The 17,229-nt window shown below is 44.7% G+C and overlaps 1 protein-coding gene across 1 annotated transcript in view; it reads right to left on the bottom strand.

The window, feature by feature from the left end:
- LOC110215208 (SEC14-like protein 2) overlaps window positions 1-5,931 on the bottom strand; it is a 31,731-nt gene extending 25,800 nt beyond the window's left edge. The window contains exons 1-2 of the mRNA XM_020996478.2: window positions 5,570-5,931; window positions 2,925-3,000 (exon numbers count right to left, since the gene is read on the bottom strand). Coding sequence (XP_020852137.1) covers window positions 2,925-3,000; window positions 5,570-5,623 — 130 coding nt within the window. The 5' untranslated portion in view covers window positions 5,624-5,931. The remainder of the gene's footprint in view (window positions 1-2,924; window positions 3,001-5,569) is intronic.
- Between the last annotated feature and the right edge of the window lie 11,298 nt (window positions 5,932-17,229).

Consider the following 17,229-nt stretch of genomic DNA (forward strand, 5'->3'; position numbering starts at 1 on the left):
TCCCTTAAGTCCAGCCCCTTCATCCCGCAATCCACAACAGGAGAAAAACATCCCTTGAGTGAAGGGGGGACGTAATTCCCATACAGTCATGCTCTATAGCAGCTTTTATGTGCCACCTTCATGACATGCCATCAGTCAGACCCAGTAGCATAAGAAGCAACAGCCCCCTTCCACAGATAAGGAAACTGATGATGAGAGGAGGAAGTCCTTGCCCAGCTGGGAAGAGATGCAGTCAGAACTCAGTTGGAAGGCTCTTTCCACTGGCATGCTGCCTCGTTCCCTTGACCTCAGCTGACCATCGTGGGTGTCCCCAGGACTCTGGTCCCCACGTCTGACCCAGGTCACTGCCAAAGGAGAGACAAACCCAGCCTCCTGGAGGCTCTTGCATGAAGCACATCCTGTCTCACCTGAGGCCAGCCTGTCATCGATTGGGCTGAGGAACCCTCCAATTGTGCTTCATCTTGACACCTGGGGTTAAACTTGTTTTAATTGGGACAGAGCCCAGGGACTGGAGTAAAGGGGGGCCTAGAAGCGGCAGCAAAAACAACCCGGATGTTTCAGAATCCCTAACAAAGAGGAAGAGAGGGCTGAGCTGTCTGCCAACAGCTCCTTGGAATCTCCTGCCCGTGGCTCTCTCCCAGCCTCACTTTCACAGATTCAAGCCTGTCGGGGTCTTCTAGTCTGACCCAGCTTTGCACAAGAAAGCCCTCCAACACACTCCCCATCCTGGTCCCCCAGCCTGTGCTTGGAGGCTTCCAGTGAGGGGAAAGCCATGAGCACTCCACTGTGGGATGGCTCTCATTAGGCTAAATTCTGTTCCTGATGTCAGGTCTCAGGGAGTTCTCCTCAGCTTCCTCTCTTGCTCTAGCTGTGCCCCTGGAGCCAAGCAGAACAAGGCCTTCTTGTGCCTGGAAGCTCTTCCAGGGTTTGAAGACACTGATCCCATCTCCCCCACCCCCAGCCTTCTCCTCTCAGGCCAACAGTGACATAGACTCAACGCCCTTCCCATCTCATCTCCTGCACGTGCCTTTAATTGGTCAGTGCCCTTCCTAAACCAGAGCCGAGCACCATCCTTAAGATGGGATCTGAGTAAGCCCCTTCAGGGTGGGAACGATCTTTTGCCTCTGTATCTCCAGAGCTTAGCACAGTGCCCGACACGTTATTGAATGAATGAGGGATTAATCACCTCCTTTTTTCTGGATGATATGGCTTTCTTACTGCAGCCCCAAATCAACTCCTCTTTCCTGTTTGGCCACTTGCCTCCCCCATCCTGGACTTCAGACATTGGCTTTTTGAACCCAACTGTAAGACTTTACAGTTATCCCTAGCGGACATCACGTGATCAGATTCAGCCCAGTGCTCTAGTCTAGTCTACCAAGATCTATTTGGACTCTGCTATGCAGTGTGGTGTGCTAATGATCCCTCTGCACACAGAGCACACTTTTAAGTTTCCTTTGCAATATTAGCAATTTTTCCATCTCTTTCTTAAGTCTAGACAATCAACCCAACAATAAGTCAAGCCCTGATGTGTGGTGTTTGTACTGGAAATTTAACAATTGATTCCAGTGGGTCACATAATAAAAGCTTTTCTTTGTACTAACTTTCTGAGTACCAACTGCCTATATACTCCTGAACCCAGGTCATTGCTTCAACCAAAGCCTGGAGGACAGATAATAGCAACCCTTCTCTATTTTTAACCAGTCCCGGGTCATTTGACAACCACTGCTTTGTAATAGTTTGAGGTCTACAAGTGCTATTTCCCCTTCATAACTACCTCTTCTCATCATTTCCCTTGATAGACTAAAATCTTTTGTTTCTCCAAATGAAGTTTGCTATTCTTTTATTTTATCTATACATTTTCCTTTTGATAGACTGATTGGCATAGCATTTGATCAAAATGAAGAAAAACCTAAGCATATTGATTGGCATAGTATTACTATTGTAAACTGACTCTGGTACTATTGTCACTTTTATGATATTGACACAGGCTAGCTATAAGCATTGTATATTCCTTTAGCCACTTGAGTTGTTTTTTTTTATTTCTTCAAGGAACACTTTGTATTGGAATCAATACAAGTCTTTTATGTGTCCCAGTAGACTGATCCCTAAATGTATTTTGTAGTTGGTTTTTTTAATGTGATTTCTCTTTTTATTGTCGTTATATTTAAAAAGCTATTGAGTTTTACGGGTTTATTTAGTACCTTGCAAATTTGCTAAAACTATTAATTATCTCAGCATCTTTAATGATTCCCTAGCCTTGTCTAAATAAACCACCATGTTGCCAGCCAATTAAGATAGTTTTATTGTGTATGTCTTTGCTTTTTAGATCGGTTTTTTGTAAGCATCTGATTAGGGAGTTTTGTTAGCATAAGCCTTCTATCACTTTTTTCATTTTATTGGATTGTTTGGTCCTTTTCCATTTAAGGTTATGAGAACTAGCTTTATACTTTCTTCCATTTGGTTTTTTTTGGGGGGGGGGTGCAGATTAAGATTTGTTCCTGTTCTTTAATGGCACTACTTTATCTCTTTGGGGAAAGAACATTGGATTTAAAGTGAGATGACCAGAGGTCTAGCCCCAGCTCAGAGACTTGGGTGACTTTGGGCAGGTCATAAATTCAAAATATTAAGAGACAGAAGAGACCCTGGAAAATCAGTTTTCCCACCTGCAAAATGGGGATAATTCTACTGATCGTTCCCCTCATACCTACCTCTCAGGGTGGTTGTGAAGATCGAAGGAGATGATTGCCATCATGAAAACCATCACAACAAATCCCTTTCTGGCTACATTTTAATATTCAGGAGACACTTTCTGCACAAGCCCCTGGGAGGCAGGTGTGTAGGGGATAATTCAGATCTTATCATCGTTGCCCCATCCCCACCCTACCCCCAGCCAGGCTATGTCTCCAAACCCCCCTCCCCCTCACCTCGGAGCCAGCGAAGGAGGAAATAGTCGTCAGGGTTGGGCATGTCGGCCAGCACATCCTGGACGTTTTTTCGAAACTGAGGAGAGACAAGTGGGTCAAGATCACTGGCCCTGATCCCTGGGGCTGGGTCAAGATCACTGGCCCTGATCCCTGGGGCCTGGACTCCAGCCTTGGGACCCTTAGTCAACTCACTTCAATTCAGTTCAATGGGGAAGGGCCATAAGAAGCCGAGTGAAGGAACTGGGGGCACTGAAGCCAGAGAAGGGAAGATTGGGAAGTGGGGGGGAAGGGGAGAATGATGACTGTTTCCCACTGCTTGGGTGGCTCTGTCACATGGGACAGGGAGGAGATTAGCCTGACTCTGCTCAGCCCCAGAAGGCAGGAACAGGAGCAATGGGGAAAGGTTCAAATGCTGACTCAGAGCCTTCAAGCTAAGCCTGAGTAACCACTGGGATGACACCCTGAATAGGTGCTCTCTATGTTCCCATGTATGTGGACATTGTCCCCTTAAAAGAATGTAATCCATACTCGTATCCCAGATTTAGAGCTGGAGGGGGCCCTCTAGACACCATCCAGCCCAGACTCTTAGTTTTACAGGTGAGGAAACTGAGGCAAGGAGAGGCTAAGTGACCCTCCCAGGGCCACTCAGCTAGGAAGTGTCTGAGGCAGACACTTCGTGCACTCTCTGGGCCTGGCCTGAGGGCAGGAACTTGGTTACTTCTGTCTGTGCCTCCCCAGCACCAAGCACAGTACTGCTAGAGATGTTTCATGAAGGCTGCTGGCTGACTGGACGATTGATGTGATAGAGGGGATTCTTGTAGAGGGCTCTAGTCCTCTCCAGATTCTGTGATTTGTCCCAGACCACTCAGCTAGTAAGCCATAAAGCTGGGGCTTAAATCCTGATCTTTGGCCCTCCCGACCCGCATCTGGTCCTCTTGACCTTCACGTATGTTAATGGATTTAAAACCACAGGCTGGGAGACATGACATCCAGTGATCCTTACACAGCCATTCTCTCCTTCCCACACAGATGGCTCACAATGAGGCTTAGTCACACGGCTAGTTGGGGTCCACCTGGACCCTGGGCTCCAGAGCAGAGGGCTAAGCCAGGACACTGAGGGCTGGGAAGAGAGGCTAGGGACAGCTGAGGAGCTTGTCCAAGCTTGCATCTCAGCCTCCCGCTCTTCCCCCCAACCCCCATCCCTTATTCACTTCCTAGGGAAGCTCATCGCTAATAGTAGCCTTCATAGATAATCAATGGGGCCTTAAGGACCACTGAGGTCAGAGCTACTATTTTATAGACCGGCAAACCAAGGCCCTGACAGCGGGCCCTCCGAGGGAGCAGGAAGAGCGAGGTTAACTGGCTTCCTCCGGGTCACCTGGCCAAGGAGTAGCTGAGCAGGGATGCCCACCACGTCCCTCGTTCTCACATCCCAGAGCTCTCACCCCTAGGTGATAGTGATTACAAAAACCCAGGTGAGAGATGATGAACAGGGGCCCAGGAAGGAATGAATGGAGTGGTGAAAGAGCTAAGTGGGGGAAGGGTCCTGAGGCCTTTTGGGGTGGGCTGTGGCCCTCATTGTATAGATAGCAGGTGGAATGGGGGGAGCTCTGAGCATAGAGTCAGAAGAACTGAGCTGAAACCTGGCCTAAGGCCTGCTCATTGTGGGCCCACCCTGAGCGTCCTTTGTGAGGCCTTGGGCTAGGATCTGAGCCTTCCAAACCCAATGGGATCTCTGAGAAGTGGTTCCCCCAGCAGGGATTTTGAGAGCCCTTAAGGCGTGCTCAAAGCCATGGTAAGGCATCTGAGGAGAACACTGACTGAAAACAAACTAATTCAAACCTACTCTCCTTTGCTTCTGGGACCAGCAAAGATGCACAAGTCTCTGGACTCCAGTGGCATCCAAACAAGGCTGGGCTACTTGTGGGTGCACTCCCCAGGAAGTTTTCTGGAGAACAGACTGAGAGCTGGAAGCCCAGGGAGCCCAAACCTCTCCTCCCCTGAGACCCCCGCCAGGTCACTGGTTTGGACAGGGGCATGGGCTGCCCACCCCAGGTCCGGCCATGGAAGTGAATAGTGCCCTCTGGTCTTCCTGCTCCCTGGGGAGAAGGGGCACTGGGCCAGCCCAGCCTCCCTGTCTGGAGCTCTTCCTGAGCCCCCAGGCCTGGCATTGTGAGGCAGTGTGACAGAGCCCACCCTAGAGGCACTGGTTCTGCAGTTTGTGGACGGCCCCTGACACTACCTGAGGGACTTGGAGCAAATCACTGAATCTCCCCGGGCCTCAGTTTCCCCAGTAGAAAACTAAGTGGACTCTGGGCTCCCTTCTAGGTCTGTGAGGCCATGAACAAAGGGGGAGAGCAGGAGCATGGAATTCTAGCTGGAAGGGGCCTTAGAGAGCATCTAGGCCAATGCCCTCTTTGAACAGAGAGGGAAACTGAGGCCCAGAGAAGGGAAGGGGCTTCCTCTGCTCACACAGCTTCACAGAAGCCAAGTCAGGATTCACACCCAGCTCCTCTGGCCCTAGCTTCAGGACTCTCTGCCCTGTACAAGCTGGAGGCAGGGAGGCAGAGAAGGGACAGGGCTGGAGCCTCAGGGCACTCCCCTGGTTCAGCCGGGAGGTGTTGGGATGGGGGGACAGGGCTCACCTGGGCCAGCGCCTCCTCCTGCTGAGGGCTCAGGTCCCCAACCCTGCCGCTCATGGTGCCTGCAGGATGATGCCTCTCCTCTGTGCCGCCGGGACAGCCTTTTCTCTGGGTTGGAAGAGGGGGAGGATTTCCCTCCTCCCCCGGCCCAGAGCCCAAGCTCTGGTGTGGCCTTGGGGTGTGGCTAAGGGGAAGGGAGGTGCAAAGAAGCCTGCCAGCTCGGCTCCTTTGTTCCTCACCAGCTCCTTGGAGCCTCCGCCCAACTCCTGGGTCTACATACGGAGGTGTCTGTAACTATTCACAGGCTTTGCAGCCTGCTCACCTCGGAGCAAAGGTCAGAGGTCTCTCCAGCTGCCTCAGTTTCCTCATCTGTCAAATGGAGATTGAAAATAGCAAATACAAAAAGTATTATTATCAGACCTAGAGTAGTCAAGAGTCCTGAGCATGGAACCTGGACTGGAGTCGGGACTTCTATAATCCATGTGGTCCTGGGCAAGTCACTGATCCTCTCTCAGCCTCCGTTTCCTCATCTGTAAAATGAGAATCTTATTAGCACTAACCTCCCAAGGCTGTGAGAATGCAGTGAGCTAACATATGTGAAGTGCTTTGCTAACTTTCAGGTGCTATTTAAAGTTAGCTAGTAGTTAATTAAATGCAAAATAAAAGTAATTAAAATTAGAATGCTAAACTAAGTGACTTGTCTGGTCTGACTTTAAATCTAATGCCCCATGAACCTGAGCCCCTTTACAGAACCCCAGGGTTAGAAGGGGCCTCAACAGTCACCAATCCAACTGGGATGTGACCAAGAAGCCCCAGTAGAGGACACCCAGGGTATTCAAGCAGATTTCTGCTGTGGGTGGTACAATTTTCCCATCTGCAAAGTGGGGATATTATCATTGCACTGCCTTCCTTGCCAGGGTGGTTGTGAAGAAAACCCATTCTAAAGTGTGGAACACTCTTGACATATAAACTGCTGTTATTATCATGGAGATAGGGTCCTGACCTATGATCTCATTGCTACGAGGAGTTCCTGGGTAGCAGCCTCCGTCATGGATGGTTGTAAGGAAAGGAAGCTGACAAGTATAAATTAGGTAAATGCCAAGAGCTTTATAGATATTATTTCATTTGATCCTTTACAAAGACCCTGGGAGGTGACTGCTATTATTATCTACATTTTACAGATGAAGAAACTGAGGCAGACAGAGGTTAAGTGACTTGTCAAGGTCACACAGCTAGTAAATATTGGAGTCTGGATTTGAACTCAGGTCATGATGCACCCCCAGCTGCCAAACAGAGGAGTTCTGTATGTGATGTAGGGAATTTAAGGAGCAATGGAGTTTATTGAGTAGGGGGAATGAATGATCAGTCCTGTATTTGGGGAAAATCACTTTGGCAGCTGAGTGGAGGAGGGAGAGGCTTGAGGCAGGGAGGCCAGCTAGGAGAAGGAGAGGTGGCTGTTGTAAGAGTGGAGACCAAAGTCATGGAGGCCAAGACGACAAGGTTCAGCGATTGTCAGGGTGTGAGATGAGGGAGAGTGGGACAGGGTGATGCTTGAGCTTGTGAGCAGTGACCGGGAGGATGTTGCTGCCCTCAACACAGTGGGGAGCTGAGGAAAAGGGCTGGGAGAGTATAGAGAGGATGTAGGACAGGGCCAGGCACTCACAGTTAGAAGGCTCCTCAAAAACAATGACCTAGCTAGGACCACTGAGAAGGAGACATCTACCTGCTTACATGGAAGGTGGACTAGGGGAAATCGAGGTCCCCAAAACCCAGAAAGGAGAGAGCATAGAGAGCTACCCAGGGGAAGCTGATCCTAATGTCACCATTATGTGCTCATGGCACAGAAAAGTTTTGTCCTCACACTGCTTGCCGGGGCAGACGGACGGATGGATGGCAATTATTAGAAAGAAGAACAACCTTTGAGGAGGCTGACCTACCAATGAGGTCTCAGCAAACAGTGGGAGATGCTCGAGTTCACTGTCAGAATCTTGACAAGGGGATGGATTTCTCCCAAGAAATCTTAATGTGTAAGGAACGCATAAGATGGCGGACCACTGGAAAGCTATTCTGTACCAAGGGGTAGAAAGCAAGAGTCTCAGATGATCCCTCTGTAAAATAAAGGCTATGGATGGGCTAGGTGGTCATGAACCTAGCTCAGAGAATCACCAAATGCCAGAGTTAGAAAGGCCAAGCCCTAGAGACCTAGTATACCACATTCAGCTGCAGCGTGTTATATAGCCTGCACAAGAGCCTTGCATTATGACCTCCACTGACGGGGAGCCCTCCTAAGGCAGCCCTTGCACTGGTGGACAGCTCTTCTAGGTAGGAAGCTTAGATGAGCCTGGAGTCAGGAAGACGCATCTTCCTGAGTTCAAATCCGGCCTCAGACACTTACTAGCTGTGTGACCCTGGGCAAGTCACTTCACTCTGTTTGCCTCAGTTTCCTCATCTGTAAAACAGTAAACCAGTATCTCTACCAAGAAGACCCCAAATGGAGTGACTGAGAAATGACAATAAAACCATCCCCCAGTGTTCCTTGTTCTGTCCCCTGGGACAAACAGAACATAGCTAATCCCTCTTCTAAGACTGGAAGACGGTGTTCTCATCCCCTCTGGGTCTCCTCCTCTCCAGGCTGAAGGTGTCCGCTTCCTTCCCCTTGATCCTTCTGGACTTCATGGACTGGATTGAGACCCTTTGCCACCCTGCTGGCCCTCCCCTGAATACTCTTGTCACTGTCCTTCCTACACCGGAGCGCCCAGAAGTGAAGCCAAGGCCCCCATGGGGTAGAGCCAGGGCAGCAAAGGGAGGTCATCCCCTCCTCCCCAGCCATGGCCACAGCCTCCCTCCATGGTAGCCCCAGACATCCTCTGGGTCCTTAGCAGCCACATAACCCTGATTCCAGCTGAGCTTGTAATCCCTTTTTAGAGGGGCCATTACTGAGTCCTGGCAACCCCTGGGGCTGGGCCTCTCACCTGTAATCCCTGACCCAGGAGTGAGGCCTTCCTCTGTGGGTGAAGGCCCTCCTCAGGTTCCTTTCCTCCTGCCTCTGGCAGGATGAAGAAACATTGCAGGGGAAAGGCTGTCACTTGCCTTGGAGGCGTCCCACTCCTCCACAACAAAAATAGGCTAGGGCAGGTGTCCATGACCTGATTGACCTTCTATGGCCAGCAGAGATCACTGGAAACGTTGAGTACTAGCTGTCCCCTGGAAACATCTGATAGCTAGGAAGATGGGATGTTAGAAGGGTCCTTAGAAGGTGGAATATGTGGACCAGGAGGGACTTTAGAACAGGGAATGTCAGAGCTGGGAGGGGCCTCAGAATGTCAAGGCTGGGTGTGGTCTTGGAACATGGAATGTCAGGGCTGGGTGGGGTCTTAGTACATGGAATGTCAGAAGTGGGAGGGCCCTTAGAGCAGTGAACATCAAGGCTAAAATGAGCCTTGAAACATACCATGTCAGAGCTGGGAGGGGCCTTAGAACAGGGAATGTTAGAGCCGGGAGTCGCCTCAGAACAGGGAAGGTCAGGGCTAAAAGGAGCCTTGGAACATAGAATGTCAGGGCTGGGAGAGGCTTTAGAACTGGGAACTGCAGAATGCTAGTTGCTTCTTATTGGAAATTTCCCGCTTATCAGTCCCCTTACCTATATACTACTCATTCTCTTTCTCCACATCTGTAACCCACAAAAGATAAAGAACTTTTGCTCTAACCAGTCGATAGTCTGATTATAGCCAGATGACATGGAATGTTAGAGCTGAGAGGATTCTGGGAACATAGCACGGAGAACATCAGAATGGAAAGGAACCCTCGTTTGCAAGTACCAGAACTATCCCAGCGTCCTTACTCTCTCTCATCACATCCAAGTCTTGTAGATCCTACCTCTGCATATTTCTTGCCTTTATTCCCTCTCTCTTCTCACAGCCATGGCTCAGGTTCATGTCCTCATCCTCTCATGCATGGATGGCTACAACAGCCTCCAATTAGTGTCCCTGCTTCTTTATAATCTGCCTTCTTCACAGCTGTCAAGGCAGAGGTCAAGAGAGGCCAGGTGACAAAGACCAAGGTTCAAGTCTTGTTGGTGACCCTGGAAAAGTTGTCTAACCACTAGTGGCTCAGGGATGTCAATGACAAGAAGAAAGGCCCCATATACACTCCAGCCCTTTTAATGTAGCAAAGTAGATGTCCTTTGATTTGGGAATGGCTAAATAAATGGTGGTGCATCAGTGCAATAGAGCAGAGGTGTCAAATTCATAGAACCACATTAAAATGTAATTGGGATGGGGCAGCTAGGCGGTGCAGTGGGTAGAGCACCAGCCCTGGAATCAGGAGGACCTCGGTTCAAATATGGTCTCAGACCAGACACTTGACAATTATTAGCTGTATGACCTTGAGCAAGTCACTTAACCCCAATTGCCTCGCCAAAAAAAAAATGCAATTGGGAAAATTTAACAAAATAAATACATAAATAATAATGTTAATTTGTGGTTTTCTGAGTTAATATGCATCCTACAGGAGTCCATTTCTTTTTGAGTTTGACATTACTGCAATAGGGTATTTCCCATTTCAAAAATGATGCCTATAAGGAGCAGCGAGGTGGCAAAGTGGACAGAGCTCCAGCCTTGGAGTCAGAAGGGCCTGAGTTCAAACGTGGCCTCAGATACTTGATACTTCCTAGCTGTGTGACCCTGGGCAACTCACTTAACCCTCATTGTCTCACAAAAAAAAAATGATGCCTACAATGAATACAGAGAAGCAGAGGAACACTCAGATGACCTGATGCAAAATGAAGTCAGGAAAACAATACACACAATTATTTCAACAATGCAAATGGAAAGAGTAGGAAACATTTACAAGGAAAGCTTCAAAGGAAAACATAGCTTGGACACAAATTCAACTAGAATTCTTTGTTGAAGAGATAAGGCACAGTGTGTTTTTTAAGAGTTTAAAATGTGATTTTTGAAAACAATAGAAATGAAATGAAAGAAAATGGAGGGAGGGGAAGAGAACTGTGAGAGAAAGAATTGGAAATGGAATTAACAGCTTAGCACAAGAGGCACAGAACTTGACCCAAGCAGCAAGCATCCTAAAAATCAGAATGGATCAAGTGGAAGTTAATCATTCCACGATACAATAAAAGATATTAAAGTCAGAAAACTAGAAAAAAAGAAAATTTAAGACATTTCATATAAAAAAACAACTGACCTGGGAAACAGATGGAAGAGATATAATTTAAGAATTACTGAACTATTTGAATGCCATTACCAAAAAAAAAAAAGAGCCTACACATCATATCTCAAGAAATCTTAAAACTGCTCAGATCTCTTAGAACCAAAAGGGAAAGTAGAAATAGAAATAATTTCTCAGTCAGTTCCTTGGAGAAATTTCACAAAGAGCCCAAATCCAGAGCTTCCGGGTCAAAGAAAAAGTGCTGCAGGCAGACAAAACAAAACAAAACAGAAAAAAATTAATTCAAGTACCGCAAAGTCCCAGTCAAGAAAAGATATGATTTAGCACAACTACTATGAAGGAACAGAAAGGTTGAAACATGATATTACTGAAGGCAAGGGATGCAGGCTTACAATCAAGAGTAACTTACTCAGCAAAGCTGAGTATGATCCTACGGGGGAAAATGAATCTTTCATGAAAGAGGTCTTGCAAGCTCTCCTGATGAAAAGCTGGGTAGAAATTCTGAAGTCCAAACACAGGAGTTAAGGGAATCATGTAAAGGAAACAAACAATTCTCAGGGGCTAAACCGGGATCAATTGCTTGCATTTTAACATGGGGAGGTGACACATGTATCCCCTCAGAACTCTATCATCATCAGGAGGTATAGAGAGAGTCTAATTAGGCAGAAGGATTGCTGGTGGTTCTGTCCTGTCATGATTATCTTAAGATAAGAATGGAAAAACACTGGCCAGGTGTAGAGGGAGGAAGAAAGAGAAGGCTAGAGACAATGACCTTACATAATCAGAGTGCACAATTAAACATCTCTGCAAAGAAGGAGGAAGGCATGGGGGTGGGGAGTGGCTGACATTTGAACTTTATTCTCATCTAAATCGGTTAAAGAAGGGAAGAATATAAATACAGAGTTGGGTACAGAAATACATTTCACTCAATATGGAAATAGGAGGAAAGGGGAGAATGGAAAAAGAAGGAATTTAAAAGGAGGATAGATGAAGGGAATAATTTGTCTTAAGCAAAATAAATTCTAAGGATTTATAAAAATATTTATAGCAGCTCTCTTTGTGGTGCCAAAGAATTCAAAATTGAGGGGATGTCCATCAATTGGGGAATGGTTGAACAAGTTGTGGTATATGAATGTGATAGACTATTATTTGCTACAGCAAATCATAATTATAGTTAGCATTTCTGTAGCACTTTAAGGGTTGCAAAGCATTCCACAGATATTATCTTATTTGATCTTCATAACAACTCTAGGAGGCAGGTGTTTTTATTCATTGCCACCATTCTACAGATGAGGAAACTGAGGTAGACTTGCCCAGGATCACACAGTGAGTAAGTGACTTAGGTCACATTTGAACTCACGTCTCCCTGATTCCATACCCAGTGCTGTATCCACTGCATCATCTGTCTCATAAAGAGGGTGGTTTCAGAGAACCCTAGGAAAACTTGTATGAACTGAAAAAGAGCGAAGTGATTAGAACAAGGGGAACAGTTTATACGACAACAATATTATGAAGATCAGCGATTTTGAAAGACTTAGAAACTCTGATCAGTAAAATGACCGGAGGGCTGTGATGAAACCTGTTACTCACCTCCTGTAGATAGGTGAAAGACTGGAGGCGACTTTGCGTCTTGGATGTGGCCAATGCAGAAACTTGATTTGCTTGACTAAACATGTTCATAACAGGGGGTTTTGTCTTTCTGTCTCAATAGTGTGGGGGGAGGAGGGAGAAAAGGCAATTTTTAAAATAAAAATAATAAAACTTATTTTAAAAATACTTAAAAGTTGAGCCTTTATTTCAAGGAAAAATTGGGGAGGGGTCATTAAATGAATATTGCAGCTTCTTGAAGGACATCCTCCCCTCCCCTTCCTGTTCAACTCTGGTCCTACTTCTTTGTCTGTATGCAGACAGGTGTTTGTACACCTGCTAGCCTCCTGCTCTTGCAGTGGTGGTGATAGAGTGAAAGAAAAGGGGGCATAGGGCATGAAGGATCACAGTTTTAAGATTATCTATGAACACTGACTTGGTGGGTGGCGTCCAAACATGAGCCCCAAGGCCCAATGGCCCATGAGCAAACATGCTTGACATTTTTGCCATAAGCCAAACAGAAAAGAGAAGGAAAGTACCACTAAATAGGTCTCTTCAGAAAGGCAAATAAAGGAACTGGTAGAATGAGTCCGTTCAAAGAAAACAAGAAACGTCATTTCACAAGCCAAGTGATCATCTTGTATTACAGTGTTTATGCTAATAACCATTTTAATAGCTAACATGGGTAAAGCACTTATGATGTGAAAGAGAGAGAGAGAGGGAAGAGGGAGGGAGATGAGGGGAAGGGAGGGAAGAGAGAAAAAGAGAATCATTTGATTTTCAGAGAGATGGTTTCAGAGCCAGGAAAGCTTGGGTTCAAATTCCATGTCTCACACATGTTGGCTGTGTCACCCTAGATAAATCATTTAACCTCTGATCTCTAGGCAATTCTCTAAGACTGTAAGTAAAGTCAGTTTGAATTGGTGGAAGGAGTTTTCTATTCCAGTGAAGTCACAGGTCTGGTGCCTGTCCCTAATAATCCAAAAGATGCCCCATAATAATTGCTCTAGTGTATCAACATAGCTTATGCAGGATGAAGGCGTTGGGAAGTTCAATGAAAAGCTCCAAATGGAGAAAAAATTTTAAACTCAAAAGCATATGAAAAAAAATTAAAAATAAATAAAAATAAAAAATAAAAAAACTCCAAATGAAATCAACATATACATTTATACTTGGTGACTTCACTGCAAAGATGGAAATAGAAAGAAGTCAATGAAAAATATGTTGGAACATATGGAGCTGGAATAAGGAAGGAGAGGGACCCAAAACTTGTAAAACTACTGAGAAGTCTCAAACCTATAAATTATTCATACCTCCTTTGAGGAAAGAATAAGAGATGCTGAACACAGAAATTCCCCAAGTAATATAACAAAAAAAAAAAAAAACAAGAAACTGATTATAGGGGCAGCTAGGTAGTACAGTGGATAGATTGCTGGCCCTGGAATCAGAAGAACCTGAGTTCAAATCCGGCCTCAGAGACATAATACTTAATAGCTGTGTGACTTTGGGGAAGTCACTTAACCCCAATTGCCTCACCAAAAAAGAAAGAAAGAAAGAAAGAAAGAAAGAAAGAAAGAAGAAAGAAAGAAAGAAAGAAAGAAAGAAAGAAAGAAAGAAAGAAAGAAAGAAAGAAAGAAAAATTGATTATAGTTTAACCTACAAGACATGACTCATTACCAATACAATATTCATTCCTAAATCAGCTGAGTACAATTGACCATCAACTGGTTAGGGCAAAGGTCCTTCACCTTTTTTGAATCATGGACCCCCTTGGCAGTCTAGTAAAGCCTATGAATACCTTTTAAGAATCATGTTTTTTAATACATAAAATAAAATATGTAAGATTGCAAAGGAAACTCATTTTATTAGAATATAGTTATAAAAAAAATTTTAAACCAAGTTTCTGAATCCCAGGTTAAGAACCCTTGAATACAACAAAGATCAAAATTAGGACAAAGAAAGGAACAAATATTTATTAAGTACCTACCACATATCAGACATTGCACCAGACGCTTTACAAATATTATCTCATTTGATCCTCACCACAGCCCTTGGAGGTAGGAGTGGTTATTATTCCTATTTTCTAGCAGAGGAAAGTGAGGCAGACATAGGTTTAAGTGATTTTTCCAGTGTCACACAACTAGTAAGTATCTAAGGCCACATTTGAACTTAGGTCTTCCACACTCTAGGCCCAGAGCTCTATCCATTGCTCCAGCTAGCTGCTTTTATTTTTAAAATAAAGAATAATAATGTGAAAAAAAAACTGGGGCAAGGGGAAGAGAATAAAGGGAATTTTATTCAAGTACTTAACTGAGAGAAAAAAGAGGGAAAGATATAGATATCTATATAAATGGAAAAATTAAAAGGAACTAATAAGTTCAGCAAATCTCCAAAAGTAGAGAAAGGGGTAACAAGCAAGAGGGGTGGGGTTTCCGGATAAGTAGAAGAGATCCAGTAGGAATAGGATTGCCTTAACGTAGATGAAGCTAAAATAAATAAAGAGACAAAGTACTGTCTTTAAAGAGAAAAGGGGAGTGAAGAATCCTAATTCAGAATTTAAAAACAATATTAAAGATAAATGGAAGAAAATATAAACCTAATTTTCATAGCTTTAAATGTAAATGGATTTGACAATCCAATAAAAATGAAAGATAGAGAAAGCTTGGATAATTAAAAAAAAAAACCTACAATCTGTTGCCCACAAGAAGCACACCTTAAAAAAAAAAAAAGACAAAGACAAAGAATAAAAATGAAGGGCTGGAAATTCTTTTTACTATGCATCAAGTAAACCCCAAAAAGGCAGGAGTTACAATCATGACAAAGTAAAATCATTCACAGCATAAAAAGAGATAAACATGGAAACGATCAATGGAGACTATTGAAACCACCATCCTTCCTTCCTACTGTTGCATTTGTGGAAGCATGCACTCCAAGTTGACTGTGGAAATGTTTTGTTTGTACTGCTTTTACTATACCATGTCAGTAAATACTTTTGCTTTGAGCTTATTAAGTCTTATGGCTGGCTAGACATAAGGTAAACACACCAGTGGACACCCATGAGCTACAGTTGTGAGTGAAGCTGCAGAGTACTTTGCACCTAGAGAGGTCCTCAGGTGAGGGGTCTTAATCTGCCAGAGTCGAGAGTAGCGCAACATTGAATTTGATTCCATTTCCTGGCATGATGCGTAGGTTTCCATATGATACCTCTTAGCTCCACCTCTTAGAACCCTTCAAGGCTCAGCTCAGGTGCATTTTCATACAGGAAACATTTCCCCATCCCTTGGCTCAGTCTCATAGAACCACAGAAATTTATGGTCTGGAAGAGAATCCGGCAGCCATGTAGTCTATCCCATACACAAAGGAATCCTCTTAACTGTTGATCTCCCTCTTCTCCTCTCTGAGTTTTTGTGACACTCCTCTTCCCTGGTTCTCTTCCTGCCTGTCTGACCACTTTTTCTCAGTTTCCTTTGTTGGATCTTCACAGCCATTAATTGTAGATGTCCCCCAAGGCTCTGTTTCTCCTCTGTGCTCTCTCCTTTGGTGATCTCATCAACTCCCATGAGTATATGTTTATATAGATGTTAATCGTGTTTATATGGATGATTCCCAAATCTAGAGGCAGTTGGTGGTACAGTGGATAGAGTGCTGGACTTGGAATCAGGAAGACCTGAGCTCAGATCTAGCCCCAGACACTTTCTAGCTGCATGACTCAGGGCAAGAGACATAACCTTTGTTTGTCTCAATTTCCTCAACTGTAAAATGAGGATAATAAAAGCACCTAACTCACAGGGTTATTGGGAGAATCAAATGAGGTAATAGATATTTAATGCTTAGGACAGTGTCAGGCACATAGTAGGTATTCTATAAATGCTTATTCCCTCAGCCTCCCCCATCTATATAGCCAACCCTCGTCAATCTCCTGAGCTTTTGTCTCACATCTCCAACTGCATATTGGACACTTCAAATTGGTTATACTGTAGGAATTTCAGACACCACATGTCAGGAACAGAACAGAACTCTTTCTCTCTTCTGAACTATCACTGGCTTGCGTGTTTTGTTTTGTTTTGTTTTTTGAAAATTTATATATTTTATTTTTTACAATTACATGTAAAACAACATTAACATTCATTTTTAAAATTTTTGAGTTTCAAATTCTCTCCCTCCTTCCCCCTCTCCTTGAGAAGGCAAGCAATTCGATACAGATTATACACGGGTAGTCATGCAAAACATATTTCCATACTAGCCATGTTGTGATAGCAAATACAGACCAAAAAAAAAAAGAAAAACCCAAGAAAAATAAAGAAAGTAAAACCCAAGTCTGCTTCAATCTGCATTCGGACTCCATCAGTTCTTTCTCCGGAGGTGGAGAGCAGCTTTTATCCTGAGTCCTTTGGAATTGTCTTGGATCTTTATATTGCTGGGAGGAGCTAAGTCATTCACAGTTGATCATCGTATAGTATGACTGTTACTGCATGTATAATGTTCTCCTGATTCTGCTCACTTCACATGATCCTATTCAGGCTAGAAATCTTGATATCCTCCTTAACTCCTCACTCAAATTCACTCCACACACCAAATCTGTTGCTAAATTTTGTCATCTCTACCTCTAAACCACCTCTTGCCTTGATCTCCTCTCCATTCACAGAGCGTCCTCTGGTTTAGACACTCATCACTTTTCACCTGGACCATTGCAATATCCAGCTCATCGTTCTCATTGTCTGAAGTCTCTCCCCACTCTAATCCACCCTTCACTCAGTTGCCAAAGTGGTTTTCCTAAAGTGTAGATTTAACCTTGTCACTTCCTTATTTAATACAATTCAGTAGCTCCTCATTATCTCCAAGATGCCCATTTCTTTCAATGAGTCCTCAGGAGGCATGGGCTCAAACCCCTT

The sequence above is a fragment of the Phascolarctos cinereus genome, unplaced genomic scaffold, assembly GCF_003287225.1.
Source record: "Phascolarctos cinereus isolate Bilbo 61053 unplaced genomic scaffold, phaCin_HiC Scaffold_4;HRSCAF=312, whole genome shotgun sequence".
In the NCBI taxonomy this organism is placed as follows: Eukaryota; Metazoa; Chordata; class Mammalia; order Diprotodontia; family Phascolarctidae; genus Phascolarctos; species Phascolarctos cinereus.